The 18,778-nt window shown below is 52.1% G+C and overlaps 4 protein-coding genes across 4 annotated transcripts; all 4 read right to left on the reverse strand.

Moving 5' to 3' along the window:
* Window positions 1-1,556: 1,556 nt before the first annotated feature.
* TRIVIDRAFT_36387 (glycoside hydrolase family 16 protein) lies at window positions 1,557-2,661 on the reverse strand (the record flags this gene model as incomplete). The annotated part of the gene is made up of 3 exons (XM_014105040.1): window positions 1,557-1,897; window positions 1,952-2,465; window positions 2,536-2,661. Coding segments are annotated over 3 exons (981 nt in total), but the record flags the coding sequence as incomplete, so codon positions are not given.
* Window positions 2,662-5,669: 3,008 nt separating this feature from the next.
* Window positions 5,670-6,971, reverse strand: TRIVIDRAFT_35839 (uncharacterized protein; the record flags this gene model as incomplete). Its single annotated transcript, XM_014105041.1, has 4 exons — window positions 5,670-6,348; window positions 6,411-6,526; window positions 6,581-6,651; window positions 6,710-6,971. 4 exons carry the CDS (start codon window positions 6,969-6,971, stop codon window positions 5,670-5,672), a joined length of 1,128 nt encoding a protein of 375 aa, XP_013960516.1.
* Window positions 6,972-7,295: 324 nt separating this feature from the next.
* Window positions 7,296-11,547, reverse strand: TRIVIDRAFT_112539 (uncharacterized protein; the record flags this gene model as incomplete). Its single annotated transcript, XM_014105042.1, has 4 exons — window positions 7,296-8,270; window positions 8,936-9,027; window positions 9,375-11,302; window positions 11,366-11,547. Coding segments are annotated over 4 exons (3,177 nt in total), but the record flags the coding sequence as incomplete, so codon positions are not given.
* Window positions 11,548-14,881: 3,334 nt separating this feature from the next.
* TRIVIDRAFT_188650 (uncharacterized protein) lies at window positions 14,882-17,315 on the reverse strand (the record flags this gene model as incomplete). The annotated part of the gene is made up of 4 exons (XM_014105043.1): window positions 14,882-15,589; window positions 15,631-15,690; window positions 16,103-16,995; window positions 17,168-17,315. 4 exons carry the CDS (start codon window positions 17,313-17,315, stop codon window positions 14,882-14,884), a joined length of 1,809 nt encoding a protein of 602 aa, XP_013960518.1.
* Window positions 17,316-18,778: the final 1,463 nt, after the last annotated feature.

The following is an 18,778-nucleotide window of genomic DNA, read 5'->3' on the forward strand; positions in this document are numbered from 1 at the left end:
AAAGATCTCTCCTTAGCCTTGATAATGTAGTTGCTGGGACAAATGACCAACTTGGAGTGCTGAATAGTCCTTCTCATTATATAGCAAGGTGAATAAAGGGTATAAAGGGCTATATGCCTGCTTCGTTTTTAAGAAAAAATAAAGGAATAGTGTAGAATGTTACTACCAGTATGACCAGATCCTTGGATCCCAGCTCTATAAGTGTCTATACGTCCTCCCATATTCAATATGGCGGCACATGATTATCCAACATAACGCCTCAATTAAACTGGCCTGCATCTTTAATTACATTATCTTCTCTACCTTTCCATCCATCTCTTCTCTTCTCTTCTCTCCTTTCCTTTCTTCACTCCTCAGAATTACACAGCTTCCGCTTACAACAGCATAACAACCATGGCACCAACAAGAGCAAGAGTGCTCATGCCGGTGCGCACAGCGCCGCTGCCGAGAGGGGGGAGACAGTCAGCGCCAGTGCAGCCCGCACCGCTGGAAGGAGCAGGAGCCTGGCCGGTAGGGGCAGAGATCACGGTTGACCAGGTGCCGTTGCCGTTGGCGGGAGAGCTGGGGGCCGGGGCAACGGGAGCAACGGGGTAGCTAGGGGCCGGGGCGACGGGTGCGACGGGCTCGACAGGGGCGCTAGGAGCCGGAGCAACAGGAGCAACGGGCTCAACGGGGGCACTGGGAGCCGGAGCGACGGGGGAGACAGGCTCGACGGGGGCGCTGGGGGCCGGAGGAACAGGGTAGCTAGGAGGAGCGACGCCGCCAGGAGCATTGCTGGGAGCCGGAGCAATGGGGACCACGGGGACCACGGGGGCGCTGGGAGCAGGGGCAACAGGTGCACCACCAGTTGGCTGAACAGGGACCGGGATGATCTGGGTAGAGTGACGAGCAGGGCAGTTGGTCACATCAGGAGCGCAGCTAGTGATGGTGTGGACGATGGTGATCTCAGTGGTGAGAGTCTCAGGGCCGCTGCCAGCACCGTTAGAGGGAGCAGCAGGGGTAACAGGAGCAGCAGTGCTGGAGGCAGCCTCCTCGACGGGGCAGACGGTCGTGTACAGAGCAATAGTCTCGGTGGTGACAGTGGGGCGGAACGGGCAGTTGGTGACCTCAGGAGGGCACTGAGAGATGGTGTGAACAGAAGTGGTGTAAACGGTCGAGGTCGTCAGCTGGGGAGGAGCAGTGGCGGTAACAGAAGAGTTGGACCACCTGCTGGTAGTGAAAGCAGGGGGCTTGCTGGCGATCACGGACGTCGGGACGACAATACTACTATGAGCGGAGGAGGCGGCGGCGGAAGAGGCAGCAGAAGTGGCATCGCGCTTGCTGGAAGTAGCGGGCTTGCTGGAAGAAGCGGGCTTGCTAGTAGGCTTGCTCGAGGTAGTAGGCTTGCTGGAGGTCACAGGCTTGCTAGTAGGCTTGCTGGAGGTGGTAGGCTTGCTAGAGGTAACAGGCTTGCTGGAGGTCACAGGCTTGCTAGTAGGCTTGCTGGAGGTAGTAGGCTTGCTGGTGGTAGTATGCTTGCTAGAGGTGGCAGGCTTGCTGGTGGTGACTGGCTTGGTGCTCTGGCTGAAGTAACGGATGTCCTGGATCTGGAAGAAGGTCTGGGCGAAGTCACCGGGGAACTTGGCGACGTAGTCAGCGCAAGTGGCCTGGCTGGTGACCTTCTGGCAGCTCTGCTGCCAGAAAGCGGGAGTGCCGACGGGGTTGCCGCAGAAGTCGATGTCGAGAATGAGGCGCTGGCTGTTGAAGTGTCTGTCGATGTTGCAGTTGGAGTTCTGGAGGTTGACAGCAGGAGTGCCCCAAGTGGCAGTATCGGGGTTGGACGAGGCCAGGTTAGAAGGCTCGGCACCTCGGGCCCAGTTGTACAGCTTGATGTAGTCGCTGGTCCACTCAATGGCATCTGTACAGAGTTAGATTTCCGTGGTTTCTTCTTGAAGTGAAGCTGTTTACTTACAGGTACCACCGGAGGCGGAGGCCCATGGGCCCTTGGCATCGTTGGCAGTGCATCCCTGGTTGAGGTACTGGTTGGGAGGGTTCTGGAAAGTGTTGTCACAGTTGCCAGTAGCGACAGGAGCAGTCTGGCCGGCGCCCTGGAGAAGGCACTGGCCGAAAGTCTTGGAGTCACCAACGTGGAAGGCAGGCTGGTTCTGGACAATGTTGTTCCAGCCCTCGTACACATCGATCTCTCCACCATTGGGCCAGCTGTCACCAAGAGTCCAGAATGATGGCCAGCTACCGCACTTGTTGGCGGGCAGGTGGGTGAATCGGGCGACAATGAGACCGTGCTTGTACGAAGTCTTGGACTCGAGTCTCAGGGAGTTACGGCCAGGGTATCCGGAGCCCTTGAGGACGGTGGTGTGGTCAACTCCGAGGTAGACTTCGTTGTTGCTGGTGATCTTAGCCAGTCCCTGAGCCTTGGCGTTGGCCTGGTTCTGGTAGACTACGAAACCAGAGTTGGTATCGGCGGCCTTTGAATCATAGTTAGTAAGACATGTTGGACAACCTGCAGATGACGCTGGCTAGAACAGAGGGTCATACATCGTTAAAAGTGAACTTGTCAAAGAAGTTGGTGTGGTCGTAGGTATCGGCCAAAGTAAACTGAGTAGCAACAGCACTACCCGCACAGGCGAGGAGCGCCGTGCCAAGGGCGTTAAGAGAAGGCATTTTGCGAATCGTTGTCTCGACAATTAATGATAGTGGGCTGAATCACGATTTTCGTCTGAAAGAAGGACTAAAGTTCTTTGTATTCTCGGTTGGAACGAATGTACTTTGGACGTACGATACGTCAGAGGACGAGCGTCGGTGCTCAAAGTCGTCGTTGTTTGACGTGTGTAAGATTGACAACAAAGGAGTGCGTGATGAGACACTTCCGTGGGCAGTTGTCCTTCTTTTAGATAGAAACGTCCTTGGCCCCTGGGTCCATTACGAGAAGGTTGCTGATAGGCGGCAACACCGCATGCAACCAACGCCATCAATAATACGACATGTGAGTAACTCCATACGGGTAACGGCCTCCTAGACTTGGCAAAGCCCTTGATGTCCACTTTGAGATGCCATAGCACCAGGGGGTGAAAGCCATATCGAGCCTATGTGGGCGAATACCCAGCAAGATCAGGGGACTATACTGAAATGGGCCCATGTTGGGTGTGTGGGAAAGCAGCAACGCCCAGTCCAATCACTTGAATGGAAACATGGTAGGGCGAATCATGAAGCTGATCCGGGAGGGGAGCCGAACCAAATTGGTAGCGGACCCGAGCCCTACTGCCTTGGCTTCCAAGTCAAACAGACAGAAATAGCATGGCGAGATTGCAGTTCTACAGCCTGGTGCTGGGCATCGGACCCGGTATTCAGCTGAAATCAAATGGAGCTCGTGAAAATCCAAGCACACAACGACGAGGCTCGCTTTCAGGAGATCAGGTACCATGCCATCCTAGCATAACATGGCAGCGTGCGGGCATGAACTGCTCTCCCGCTACAGAACTCATGTGCAGCCTGCAGACAACGAATCACCCCATCTCCTCTTCACGACGGAGCCGCTAATGCAGGAACTGCATGGTGCCAGGGGTGAAACTTTTATTCTGGACCTCTCGACTTCCTTGAAGACTTCTTCAAGACCCTTGTCAGCCAAGAAAAGTCCGAGTTCCAGTACGTGGGATGGTCGCCGCCTTGAGAATCCATACTGTACGGGAACGGAGTATGGAGGGGCGCGCCATACTCGTATAGCGGCGTGCAGAATGATTGTAAAGCCCGTCCTCTGTCGAAATCAAGGCGGCAAGCTCGTTCCGCAAGTGTCATCCAGGGCGTCAGCATACTGATATGGACTTTGCTGCTCCATAATGACCCTCAATTTCGACGGATTATCCCCGGCATAAGGGCGCACGACAAAAGCGTCTTAGACAGGGAGAATGAGCTTCGTATATCTGCAGACATGCTCCGACACGCTTCAGTTCCTTGCTTGACGGTACCAGTGCGCAGAAATGGTGTACGTATGTATCTCTACCCACCCGGTCTATCCGCCTTTGGACCGTCGAGATAATTGTAAGTGCTTAGCGAGGCCGAGTCGTGTTGGATCTATTGGATTTCTGTGCCGCGTCTTCCCTCTGCTGCATGTGCAAAGTCCCACATGGGAAATCGCCGAAACGCTGCGCCACGCAGGATGGCTGCATAAAAGAAATGCAGCTTGCGGCTTGCGTGGCGACACTTGTCCTGAGCTTGTCATGAGCTTGTCAGATATAGGAAGTCTCCGGGCTCGAAGGAAGAGGTTCATTTGAAGAGAGTGGCATCGCGCCAATTTTGGCGGAGCGATGCATCTCGCGCTCGACAAAGATCCTCGTTTATTAGACGCGATGCCATGATGGAGAATCATCGAAGAGTGCTGATGAGAAGCCGTAATGATCGTACGTAGTGTTCGTAATGTTCGTAATGTGCGTAATGCCTGTAATGCTAGATGCACCGCTCCATCATAATATTCGAGTGCAGATGCATCTGCAAAGCGCTGCTCGTACTTGATGGCGACGTTAATTTCCTTTCCAGGTCGGGTTGTCAATCCAACTGGACGGAATCCCGGAGCTGTCCATCCCGTCCTCTGTGTTGCTTTGTAGCTTTGCCCTCGTACCAGCACCACCTGGCCTTTCAAGTGGTAGAGGCGCCGGAACAGCCTGACGGGTGGTTTAGCGCCCTGAAGCGTCCCCTGTCTCCTATCGCCAGTGTCCGCTGTGATTGGATGGCCAGCGAACCAGGAACTGCCCTAACCGGGTTTAAGCGGCTAAAGCCTGAAGACACAAGACCGTGCATCAATAGTATTGATTTCCTGTTCATTAGTATGTAGATATGGACACCTAGTAATGTAATCCTGCATACACGTCGGCAACTCCCAAAAAGCCTAATCGTGAAAAGCAGACGAGGAAACTCTACTAAATCAGTAACTCAGAAACAGTGGGGGCATTACCTGAAAACCCGCTCTCACCTTTTTCCCAATTCTTCCATGTTTTTTTCCGCTGGGCTTTCGGGCAACTCCCACACAGCTCCACTCTGAATCGTTTCCTCAAACGCTCCTTTCAGGGGGGCTGCCAGACCTCAATGTTCCCTTTTTTTTCTTTTCCTTCTTTATCCCTTTCTCCAGGCCATCTGTTACCAGCTAGTTATCATCAAATGCCCACAGAGATGCTTCTGATTCGCTTCTGTGTTGCTCAACCTTGTAGTTTCTGTGCATCTCATTCGCCTTTACCCCTGCCTTGCATGCATGGGCTTTGGGGTACGTGACTTCTATACGGAGCAATAGTAATACTGTATGCTTTCTTTCATCTCTCCCATCTTGTTTTTTGACTGCTTCATTTGGAAATACGAGCCGTAGCTGCGAGTTCTCCTGAATGTTCCATGTACCAAGTCATGGTGAATGACTGCCAGGGCTACATCCGTCCAGTCCAAGGTTTCATCTTTCGTGAGGCCTCGTATGTTTACTTTTGGTCTTATTGACTTGGTATCCTAAGGGGTATCGGAGTTTTTGAAGCTGATGCCGATAGCTGGAGTCCTCGTATCGGATCCTAGATGTGTTGATAATACCGAGTCCTCCAACCTCCGAGCCAGATACCTTGCATAGTTCTACCATCGAGTATCATGTAAATTTGATCATCACTATGGTGGAAAATCCAGCCTCGTAGCACCTCGTGTACTCATTTCATCTTCTTCAGAAATTCCCTCATCCCAATCCTTGCTGTCTGTGTCGTTTTCCCATCCACCTTGACGTTCTTCACACGCACCCATCCCCCATGTGCCGCCTGTACATAGAACGCATTACGTTCATCATCAACCCTGACAGTCTTCTGGATGTCCTTTCCTTCATTCCCTGCTTCAACCCGAAATACTACTTCCTCATCTCTTCCCGTCGCGTCATCCGCGGGGACACTCTCCGCATCCAGGAAAAGCACCCGCTTAAACTTTCCTTTGTCGTTTCTCGCTTGTGTCCATATCGTGTTGAATATGTTGACAAAACGCTCAAAGTGGGATGGAGTCCATTCTAGCCAGCTGATTTGTGATTCCCCTTTGCCCACTTTCGGCGCGTGGATTAGTGTCTCGTCTTTGAGCTGTTCGGTCATCCATCCTACATCCGCATATGGTGGTACATGCAGCCCATCTCGTAGCCCCTTGACGAGCATCTCTGCGCCTACCTTGGCAAGATCTTCTGTAAGATTCTGGAGCGTAGCATTTGCCGGTATCGGTAAGCCAGGAGAAGGTGTCTGGGCGAGAACGATGCCATGGTCAAAGACCTTGGGATCCAACGTCTGAAGGGATACACCAGTGTACTTATCATCACGCATCATGGCGTGATGAATTGGTGCTGGACCACGTAAACTGCGTCATTCCGTCAACTCAACCCGATATCAGGGCATAGAGCTATGGTGATGTGAACGTACTGTGGTAATAGTGACGGGTGAACATTCAGTCCACCATATTTTGCTGAATTCAATATCCGTGGTGGGACGAAAAGTCCAAAGGAGACGACCACAATCAAATTAGTCCCCTCCGGCGTCTATTCTCCATTCAGCCTTTTCACAGCTAGAGTCAAAGTAAAGAGAGAACTTACATTCCAACCTCTGAAAGTCTCTCGTTGATGTATCCTCAATCCCAAATGCTCTGCAACGGATTTACACGGCACTGCCTTATCATCAACACCGCGCCTTAACGCCAAAGAGAGAAAAAATACTGCACTTACCTTCCTTGATGTCCTTAAACCCTCTCCCAGTTCGCCTCGGAGGCAACACCATGACATCCAGAGACTCAATAAGCTTTTTGTTCTTTTCATGCTCCCGGTGTAATGCGCGTAGAGATTCACAGCTAAATGCATCTGAGCCGCAAAACAAGATTCGGAGCGGGTCTGAGGCTCTTGTGTTGATTTCAGATGAGACACATCGCCGCTGAGCTATGGCGATTCTCAGTCTCGGGGCGGAGACGAGGCGGAGAGACGGTCGAATCATTATGGCAATATCATTTCATAGGGGCATATAATGCAAAAAAATGCGTTTAATTGAAGACGGAGCCTTTTCTGTGGGACAATATCGGGATGGACGTTGCTGTTTCCGTGGCTCCAGGGTATGGCGATATTTCGCTGAACCTCACTTGGCCACTCACTCGCGCTTGGTGCAAATATGGCTTATATGCATGGCATCCAATCACCGCCCAAAGATCAGAATATCCATCATACGATATATCTTTCAAGACAAGGTATTTCTCAATTGATATCTACGCTACGCTTCCAAGACAAAAGGTATTGCTCAAGTCATCTCTACACTCCATTCACAGGCCACATTCCAACTACTTCCCTCCAACTCAACATCCCAAACAGGTTGCTCAATCAACACCACGCTCCCAATTTTCACTTCAGCCCGTTTACCCAGCCCAGTCAACTTTCCCTCCCCGGCCAGTATCCATTTCTTAGATGCCTCTGCCGAAGGATCGCGGCCTTCTATGAGATACATTCGCCTCCCCGACCTAATCTGGTCCACCTTAATCTTTATCACCGATTCGGCCTTTCCAATGTTCTCTTCCCACCCCTTGATTTCAGAAAGCCATCCTTGAAGCTGCGCCGCCATCCCTCCGGGGAGGTATCTCGCTCCTCTCCGCTGCGGTGAAAATGCTGCCGGGAGGCCACCAAGTGCATTCGCAGCGTCGAGAGGCTTGAAACGCGGCGCCTGTTGAAAAATAGGCTGCTGAAGAGCCTTGGAATTCCGCATGGTTATAGGTGACTCCTCGCCACTGTCCGTGCTCATCACCGAAGCTCCGTCTTCAGTATCAAAGTTAGTCTCCTCGTGGGTCACACCTGGAGAACCGAACAAAGGCGTGGGGGATATCGACATCTTTCGACGCTTCGCTTCTCTGCCCACCTCAGTGCCTTGTGAGCCCTCACTTGGACTTTCAGACTCAATATCAAATCGTCGATGGATCTTTGGTCTTGTATCTGCCACATCAGGTGACAGGTCCTCTTGTGATGGTACGCCAGCATCTGACTCAATATCAAGCACAGAGTGGCGTGAAGCAGGCTGCCTCGTCTCCGTAGCCCCTCTCTCATCGCCTGATAAACTCGACTCAGATACAACCTCCTCTTCCTCTCCATCTTCAGACTCCTCGATATCGAGCTCCCTACCCTGCGTTGGCCTAGGAGCCGAAGATGAGCCAAACCGCTGAGTGGATTGGAATCGCGGTGGAGCTCCTGGTGCTTGCGACAATGACGACTGAGTCGATCGCCTGGGCAGTAAAAACCGCCGTGGTGCGGGTGTCTGTTAAATCAGCAATGTCTCTTATCCAAACGCAACATAGTTGGAGGGACAAAAGCTCACACTAGGGAACGGGTTCATCGTTAATTCGATGATTCATCGCCTTCCACTACCTCTCGCCTCACCCCGATGGCGGAACAAGAGCTCTACGAGAGATGGAATACCAGATCATTACTAAGAATGTCTCTCAAGCTGGTAAATAACGGACTTCACTTGACGTGAAATGTGGCCATGAGATCTTGTAAGAGGAAAGAAGCTGTCCGAGTCCAGTCACTGTCGAAATAAGCAGATACAGCACATGCATTTAGCGGTAACGGTCGTGGGGCACTGAATAATCCGGCCTACCCCACAGAGGCTCGAAATTGCGGTTGGGTGAGGCATCCCACAGTTGAAGTTGACCATTTATGAAAGATGAGTTAAAACATAAGGATTATTCACACAAAGAGGGACTCTAACATTGGAGCACTTGATTTTTTGTTTCCTTTTTCAATTAACTCTTATAAAACATTATGCATACGAGCAGCGACGCTGCCACTGCTTCTCTCTCACCACGTCTCATATCTTTGGTACAGAAACAATGCAGAAAGAGACAATGCAATTTTCTAAGACGTAACTCCGTTCGTTTCGTGTTTCATACACAGAAGGCAAAAGAAAATCCCCCTTGCCACACTGTCATGCAAATAGGCAGAACAAACGGACAAATAAACAACCAGCCCGAAATCCGGTGCCATCATAAAATAAAACGCCGGGCTATACGCATCTCGCCTATTTCCTTCGTGCGTTACCTAAAGTTGCCGTGATGAATATTTGTGTGTCAACAATCATAGTATATCCGTCCTCCAGTTCAAAACGGCCATCAACGAGTGGACCGTTCAATTCAGCAGCAGCCGTTGTCGTTTGACAAGAAATATAAAAATGGGTATCCTAAAATAAAGGACAGTAATAGGGAGGAAGAAAAAGAAGAAGAAAAGTGGAAAAGGTTGTGGCGGAAATTGTGAGAATGAAAGCTGCCACAAATGCACGGCCACAGTAAGATAAAGATGGATCAAAATGTAGCCAAGTGACGGAAAGGCATCAACCGTCGAGAACGATATTGAGTTCCTTAACCGTAGAAGAGCTCGAAGCCAGTCTTGTGGTCTTTCTTAGTGACCGTTGTGGTATCCTTGACTGGATGGAGCAAAATGGACGGCAGGCAGGGTCGTCCGTTTTCCTGTTCCCATTCCTCGCCTCCAATACCTGTGTCGATCCAGCCCATCCAGTTGTTGTACATTCGGTTCGGCGGCTCTGCTCGATAGTACCAAGTGTTGCCCTGGAATCGTCTCTCTCTACCCCAACCCATAGGGCTTCCGTATCCGCCGGATTCTCCCTTGGGCCCAGGGTTAAACCATTGGTTGAGGAATTTACCGTTCCAATCCCGGTCTGTGAAGATGGGATGCGGGGCGTAAACAGCCTTGAAGCCGTGAATCAGGGCCAAGGTTTGCGGTGTCATCTCGGATGCAACATGGTTTCCACGCAGGTTCTCTATATGCATGATGTCTATAAGACGCTTCGACAGACGAGAGTGGGTGACGATGGTGGTGCGACGAGGAAGATCACGAGCCCTGTGCTCTTTGTCTGAATAACCCCAAACATTATCACGGATAATCCAGTTGCTGTTGACAGGGTTGAATATCGGGCCGAGGGCGATGAAATCTGCCTCCTCGCCGACACCCCATGAATAATTGTCTTCTTGGGGCGTTTTAACGGGAGGCTTGGGGCCAACGGGCTTGATAAAAGGCAGGTCGGGGGCACCCCAAACAGTGTCACCGGCATATGTCTCCTCAATTTCCTTCCGGAAGGTCGTATCGTAGTCGCCGTGGTATTCGGGGATGTACCACCGCTCACTCCTTTCCCAGGAGCCTCGACGTGGCTGCTTGGCGGCAAATTTCCCAATGTTATCAAGCATATCATAATGGTGGCCGGTAAACCGGAAATCCATCTCCCAGTTCCAGATATAGTCGAATTCGGGATGGTCGGCACTGAATTTCTGCACACATAGCCATTGAGCCGTGTGAACAGTTCGAGCCTTCTCATCGAGTTTGGGGTAAATATCCCAGACCTGCTTGTCATTCCACAAAACGGTGATGCCGTGGAATTCTGGAGGGATGTGCTTTTGCAGAACGCTTTGGTATACTTCGGGGTCACCGAAAATATCGAGCTTGTTGTCCTTGACTTGAACAAGTAGGACAACCTCGAATTCACCACCAGTCCTGAGCGAAAGCTCGCTAATCATAGCGCGAATTGTCTCCTTGTCGTTTTTGGAGTAAGTTTTGCCCGTGTAGGATCGCAGGAGAATTACAGATCGTTTCTCTTTTACGATTTTGGAGTTATCCTCTGCACCAGAGGAGTCAAACGGCGACCGCCCCTTGATCTTCACCGTCTTATCGTCCAACCTGGGAGGTTGGACTGGTGAGGCTTTATCCTTCTGAGCATCGGTAGCTTTGTTATCGGTGCCCTCGGGAGCTTCAGGCTTGTTAAGTTCTGGGTAGACGTCCAAGTACGGGTTTGTCTTGTCTCTGTTCAGATCGAATCTCGCAGCGTTTGCCTCCAAGCACCGCCGTTGCAGATCGCCCCAATTGACATTGTCCCAGTTGATAACCTCGACTTCGCCACCAACCTTCTTTGTCTGTTGGAGAAGGCCATAGGGACCTAGGCGTGTATCTCTCTCCCAGCATAGGTTGGGATCCATGTTGAACAAGGAATAGCTTCCAAAATTGGGCTCGGGGAAATTATGAGGGCGGCCCTTGAAAACCAGTAAATCTTCGACAGGCTCTCCAGTTGGACCCTTGCAAGCCACGTGAGCGGCGTGTTGAAGCTTTTTCCACTCATCACCATTGTAATTTGGGTACGGGTTGAAGCGAACGGGCTTATCGACGCTAAAGCCAACATTCACTGCAGGATCTTCTCTAAGCTTCTGTCGCAGCGCATTCGTGCGGTTGTCCTTGTAATCGAGAGTCGAGAGAGTATTACCGTAAATTTTGCCGGAAGACTCGAGGCTACAGGGCAGTTAGAGTCAGCTTAGCAAGCTAAAAAAAAGAATGAAGGTAACTGTAACTTACTTGGCTGTGGTTCTGTATGCGTATCTCCACATTTTTCTCATGTCTTTCTCATGTTGGAGTCTGCTGATGGTGCCCGAGTCTCTCCCCTTGCCGTCAGTTTCGTAGCCTGGGGCTACGTCGTCGTAATTTTCCTTGTCGCCTTCGTCCTTCCATTGCCTCAACTCTTCGATGGTCAAGTCCCAAGCATCTAGCATTTCTATCTCCTTGTTATAGGTCTCGAGATCCATGTTGAGTGGCTTTTCTTGTTCCTTGGCGGCTTCTGAAGGACGGTTCTCGTTCTCCTTGGGTGAGTCGCTCTTGGGGGGATCTTCCTTGTTGGAATCCTCGTGAGGCTTCTCTTCTGTAGAAGGCTTACCGTCTTGAATCGAGCCATCGTCCTCATCCTTGGCGGGCTTGTCGTTGCCGCTGTTCGAGGCGTCATTTTGGTCGTTGGTAGGCGCAGCGTTGCCGTTATTTCCTGACCCATCGCCCTTGTCTTTGCCAGGTGTAGTGTTGCTGTTGGTATCTGAGGGCGCTTTAGTAGGCACCGGGGGCTGATGGTAAGGCGCCTGAGGCGATTGAGGTGCAGGAGAAGCAGGTTGGTTGGCCTTGGTATCTTCAGGAAGATAAGGCACAATGTTAAAACGTGGGCTCGGGCCACTGAAGAGCAGGTAATAAGACGTAATTGCGGCGAGAGCAATGAGAAGGATGACCCTCAGCCTGGGTCGGCGCGAGGGACTCATCATCTTGTTTAACCCCTCGAAGCGATGGCTTCGTATGAAAAGAAAATCCCAACGCGTTACGGCAGATGGTCGTCAGCTCTAGCCGGAGTAGTCGAGCGCTGCGAGATATATAACTTGATTGCGGGCTGCCAGAGCTCTCTCAAGTTTGCATATTGCGAAATCGCACAGAATGGCCGTTGTTTGCCAGGGTTTGCGACGGATGACGCAGCTTGTGTCGGGGTAGCCTTGCAGCGTCTCTGCCGGCAGTAATCAATCGAATCCCGGTTATAGGAGAAATCGGACAAGATGCGCGCTTCGTTACTCGATCGTAGGAATGGGAGCTTCTCTGTCAAAAGTCTCGCCGTCGCGGGGTGTAAAGGCACAGCAGTTTGAAAAGAGGGACTAAGGGGCTAGGAAAACGCGGCAAGGAGGATGAAAAGGAAGACGTCTGATCCGTCCCAGCCTCTGGAATTGTCGTGCAGAGGGAGTGGACGAGAGGTATCGCGTGCACTCTGAAGAAACGAGAGGAAAGGATTGAACGGGTGGCGCCAGGAAAGAATCGGGGGATAATCAGCACAAGCTGGCGAGGTCAATGTCGTGCTGCGGTGGGAATAGAGCGGAAGCCCTGTGCCGGGGAGTGGCTAATGAGAGGACTCGTACAGTAGCCTGCAACAGGAGGACTTGGAACTAATGCGCTGTAGGTCCCAGTTGGCACTAACCTGAACTTCAATCGCCTCAGTTGGATCTTGACCTCCAGCTGCAATTGATTGACCCCAAATCTTGCCCACCAATTTTACACAAGTGGCCATCTGCATGAGCGACATTCTAGCGGGGGGACTCCAAAATTACAGCGGGGTGGGTTTAGGGGGGTGGCCAACGAGGGATGGTGTTTGCCACTGGACAGTTCCGTACAGTACTGTGCTCTGTTGGGCATTGACCACATTGAAGTCTGGTGTTACAGAGAGAGGTTCATGTTGTCGATCTGAGCAAGAATTGAGGAGAATTACGCGTACCTACCTATGGAGAGCTGAATGAGGCGTTTATCGAGTAATTTAATTGCGCTCTACTATATACAATTGTCGACAGATTCAAGTGCTGTAGAGTTTTGGTTTGTATTCCACATGCAAGCTGAGGCCATTCCCATCAAGGCCAATCGTTCAATCCCGCCGTTTGCGTAACACATCGGCGCGTCTGCTCCCCGACCCTCGCACGCAAGCTTTCCATCAAGTGCTCCATCCGTGGGTCAAGTCGTGCCAAAGTGGCCCCTCCGGCCCAGGGGCAATTTCGTCACCCGCAGCTCAGTGTCCACAGCGATCCTCATAAGTATCAAAGGGAGGCCAGCTCCTGAAGATCAGTCGAGAGAAGCAAGTCAGTTCGCAAAGGATGAGCATTTTTGAACCTGGAATCCAATTCTCACCGATGCATGCTGGTTACGATCTGCTCTTCTCAAGGGAAGTCATGACGCTTGCGCGTGCAACACAAAATATTATACTTTTTCTCTGAAGCACCGGGTCTTACAGCAGTCCTAACCACAAACAAGTCCCGCCACCTGCTCCAGCCTCAGCCTCAGCCCTCCATTCCAGAAACATAAAACTGAAGCCGGGGATTTTCGTTCCCCACGTGCAAACCCATATTTAGCTGACTTTTTTCAACCATTTTTCGCACATCTTCAGCGCCGATCCGAGCGATTCCAAAAACGGCGGTTTGCCCTGACAGTCGCAGACGGGCAAGCAAACAGGAGAATTGACAGAGCGCTATCGCTCTTAGCCAACCATAGGAGGCAGCTCCCCAAGGGTAATCACGCTGGCTTCATGCGCAGCAAATTATTCCAATCTATCAAGTGGCCAATCAATCTTCTCCCCCCTTTTTGATCTTGGGTGAGGTAAAGATAATGGAAAGGAAAAATACTAGACGGGTAATAGCACGGTACTCATAGACTACTCGTACATACTGCGACAAGTCAAACCGGCGCATTCCCAAGGCTACGACACGCATCCATCCATTGTTTAGTCGTCTCACCAACATCCAAAACACCAGCTGAGCGACACGTGCAAAATCGATGCAAAACACAAACCATTCCAATGACATCACAGGTATATTTTTAAACCAAGCTTCTACCATGCTCTACAAATGGCATGGGCTTGCGCTATCTCGAACCTTGGGCCAGATAGAGTGAACCAGCCACGAAACAGCACGCCACTGCGTCATGCCGCATGATCTCACCAACATGATATATGCATCAACTTCAGCGATAATTCAGCCTTATACAACACTATTCACAACATTCAGGAGGCCAGACAATTGTAGACAAACACTAACATTATGACCGAAAGAGACGGTATAGTATCAGGTAATTAATGGGAGAGTGAGATGGAATGAATCAAGTACAAAATCGACACACATAATTTTCTCTCGTTCTGCCAGCGGAGGATCCAACAACCATATTAACAAACTCGTCAGAGTTGTCAGTCAGTACATCCCAAAGAAAAACGCCATCTATGATGAGGACAGTATATATAAACATGAACTAAACGCATGTGGGATCGGATTCATTCGTAAGCATGACTGGATTAACCAAAAGAGATATCCACCAAACAAGCCCAGCCGGCTGTGGGTATATGCCGGTGAAACAAAGAAAGAAAAAAATGGGTATATAAACCAAAAACAAAATTATTATGCATTGGTTCCAAGATCCTCGAGGAAGGGGGCTTTGTGTGGGCATGTCCAGCTCTGCACTGCAGAGTGAACAGTGGTGGTGGTGGTGGTGGTGATATTAAGACATTATGCAATAAGGCGGATCGAGACAGCAGGCATTTTACATCATGCCCAGTCTTGTCATCCTCTTGTTCATCTTGGGCAGTGGACCTGGACCTAGGCCGGGTCCCCTCATACCAGGTCCCCTCATACCGGGCCCCATCATACCAGGTCCCATGCCAGGCCCCATGCCGGGTCCGAGGCGGCCGGGTGGTGGTCCGCCGTACGGGCCTGGTCCTCTGGGTAGGCCAGGGGGACCGTAACCTGGTCGAGGTCCCGGGCCTCCTGGACCTGGACCCATACGTCCAGGTGGTCCGCCGTATGGTCGGGGGCCCGGACCTCCGTAGCCGCCTCTCCTTGGTCCCTGCGGGAATGGAGCAGGCGGTGGCGGTTGAGTTCTCCTCAGGGCATCTTGCTCGCAATAGGCTTTGCCGTCAACCTCAAAGTAGCCATCCGAAAGTGGTCGGCCGCAATCCAAGCAGCAGAAGCAGTCCATGTGGTGCTTGACACGAGACTCATCCTCGACGAACTGTCCCTCGATGCCTCGCCCACAGGTTCCACACAAGCTGCCATTGAGCTTGTGGTAGTGCTGCTCGCAATATGGCTTGTCGTTCAAAACGTAGAATTCTGCAGAGGTGAATGGGTTCGAGCATGTGGCACACACAAAGCATGCCTTGTGGTATCTACCAGTTAATCGCCCATCGGCAGATGAAACACTCTTCCCAGTGATGGGTTCTCCGCAAGCTTTGCAGTCACCTCGAGACGGAATCTTAAGATCTTTGGATCCCTTTAGGTCTCTAGATGACTTACGGGGAGATTCCCTCTGTGTAACCTGGGACTGTCTTGGCGGGGACTGTCTCGGAGGGGATACTGGTGGCGCAGGCTGTGACTGCCTCGGAGGAGATTGCCTAGGGGAGGGTTGCTTTGGAGATTCCTGTCTAGGGGAAGATTGCCTAGGAGAGGGTTGTCTGGGAGAAGATTGTCTAGGGGAAGGCTGTCTGGGAGAGCTTTCATTTTTGGGTCCTAGCTCTGCCTCTGGCTCTGCCTCCGCCGGGGGCGCTTGGGTAGGGTTCGAGGCCATGGCTGGGCTAAATGCCCTGTAGGGTTTGAATGTCTGTCCGAGGCCCGGTTGGATAGCTGGGTCATCGCGTTCTTCTTCTCCCTCTGGGATGAGATATGGCGATCGTGGTACCGGGGATCGAGCGGGAAGGGGTATCTCAGCCGCTGGGTCGAGTCGAAGATCCGCAGGCCGCGGCTTCTCTGTGGCAGCCTGTGGCCTTACCCTAAGCGCATCTGGTATGCTGTTACGCGCCTCAGATCTCGGCGGGCTTGTCTGCGCGGTGTTTTGGCTTTGGTTGCTAAAAGTCGAGTAACCTGAGGAGGCAGAGTCCGACGACGTATGATATGGGTTGCTAACACCAAACTCTTCGGCCAAGTTGAGAGAGGCCGTCGGCAAGTGCGAGGGAATAAGGCTTTTGCGAGGCGGGGGTCGTCTCGATGTGTCGGGAGCCAGAGAGGGCCGTCGTTCTCCTTCGGCTCCCATAGAGGCCAATGGGCCGGACCGTGGGCTCGAGTAAGATGGACGCCGCGGAGTTTCCCCTACACCAGGCGAGGGCCTCGGGAAAGTTTCAGCCCTCATAGGCGGTGCCATGCCATTGGGATCCAACGCGCGCGCCGACGGCGGGCCGAACCCTTCGTATCCATTCTTTTGGGGCTGCTTTGGGGTTGATGGGACATTGCTGCTTCCGGATGACAAACTAGAACTACTTGTTCCGGGTCGCTCAGTGATTCGCCCCGGCTCTTCTGATACAGGTAGGCCAAATTTGGTGATCGACTGCTTCTTCGCTGGAAAGGCTCCGTGAGAAGTCGAAGGTCGCTGGCTAGTATCAAAAGGTCCTGGGGTAATGGTGTTCATGCGTTCCATGAAACCAAGTGGTTTGGTGGAGGCGGGTGTGGACGTCAAAGCGGCCATGCTTTTGGAGCTGCGATGGCCGTTTGCGTCGGATGGTTTTTCGGGTATCTGCGCTGGCTCATCTACTTTGACGGCGCTGAATGAGAAGAAGTCTTTTGCCTGGTCGGCAAAAGATGGTCTGTACGGCGTCATCGGTGAAACACTGCGCGAGCCTCCCGGCTGGCTCACAGGGGTCAACGGTCCCGGAGCCATGTGCATTTTATCTACGCAAAGTTAGCATTTCGCTGCCATCGGAGAGAAATTGATCGTCGGGAAATCGTACTTGCTGCGCCAATGTCGACCGGGCTAGGCATTCGACCGGCTGCTCTGGGGGGCGGTTCTATAAACTTGTCGTTGCTATCAGGAGGCGGCGATACTAGATATCCAACTTAGCACAGGTAATTACCGCATCGTGGCATGTATGAGATGACTTACGCTCGACCGACGGACACACGTGTTCTCCCATCAGGGAGATTTCGACCTGCATGCCACATGACGAACACTTGATGGTCGGCAGGAATGCCGACTCTCTGAGTCCAGACATGGCGGCGATACGGCACTTCCGTGTAGTGGTTCAAATGTGTTATTCGAGGGTAAAGGAAAACATTGGATATGCCGACATCGACACGCGCTACAGAAGCAATCGCTGTCGGGCGTGGTTGGCACAAGATGGCGGGCAGCCAGTCGGTGTGATATAAAAGACGAGAGCTCGAGCGAAAGGCTCCCCCACGACGCCTCCCGTTTCTGCCACCTCCTTCAAGATGTTTTGCGCAGATCCTTCAGGCCGCGGGTATCAAGTCACTGTGAAACACAGCCTCGCCGTCTGAAGCCGGCGGCAGCGTGTTCCAGCAAAGCTGGGCAGTCAATCGTCTTCTGACGGGAGCGGCGGCGGGAGCCAGGATCCTCTGAAAGCTGTCAAGCCCACGCCGAGACGCCGGAGAGTTCCTGCGTTGGTCGACGCTTGACGCCTCGCCTGCGGTATCCAGGAGGATGAATTGGCGAGGAAGAAAAGAAGACAGAAGGGGGAATAAGGTGGCAGGTTTTGGAGGAACGGCTACCTGCAAACGGTGATGTTGCGCATAGTGTCTCGAGTTGTGGAGGTCACGGAAACAAGTTGCTGGGGGGGCCTGGACCCCTGACTAGAGTTGACCCAGTCCCTGTCGCCGTCCTGCGGATGGCCAGGTCTCTTTGGTGGAAGCTAATTGCGATCAGGTCGCGAATCCCTGTCAGTAGCCTCGCAGTGCCGTGACTAAACGTTGCGGTGATTGCGGTGTGGATTGGCATCGTCTTTGTTGTGCACAGAAGGAGGCACGAGTTGCGACTGGAATACGAGGCCAGACGAGGCTGGGCAGCAGCACCAACAAAGAGCGATTGATGGTGTCGAGCCCCAGCATCAGCTCCAGGCATTACTACAGTAATGCACCCAAAGTACTGTACACGAACAGGTACCTGTAGCACATGGAACACGAGGCACTGCATCCAATTTTGTCACTTGTCGGCACGAGAATTGAAACCCTAGACACACAAGTCGCCCGCACGACGGACCGTGGTAGGGCAGACCAGACAGCGCGGGCGAGGGTCCAGTCCTTACGACCGCTCCCTTGCCAGGGAAAGGGAAAGGCCATATTACTGTTTGGTGCTGTACATAGTACTCCGTACTATATTATATCCAGACGGGACTCTTGTCGTATTGATTTCATGCTCTCAATATTATCCACTCCCTTTATTGTTTGTCAGTAAGCCAATGCCCCGGTGTCCAATCCAGACTAACGGCCACCAGCGCTGCAGATTCTCCTGCTTGACGCATCCCCATGGAGCCTTGCGGTGCAAACCAAACCGGTGCTCGATTGGCCATTTTAGCCTGCCGCTAACTCCGTATCAGACGGACTAGCTCGCTCTCCACCCGTTTAGTCACGGCTCATTTCATCTTTTCCATCAACATGAAGATTCCCACCTCGTGATCCCGGCAGGCTGTAACAAACAGCGCACCAAGCCGGAGCGTTCGCT

The sequence above is a fragment of the Trichoderma virens genome (genome assembly GCF_000170995.1).
Source record: "Trichoderma virens Gv29-8 chromosome Unknown TRIVIscaffold_2, whole genome shotgun sequence".
Classification (NCBI taxonomy): domain Eukaryota; kingdom Fungi; phylum Ascomycota; class Sordariomycetes; order Hypocreales; family Hypocreaceae; genus Trichoderma; species Trichoderma virens.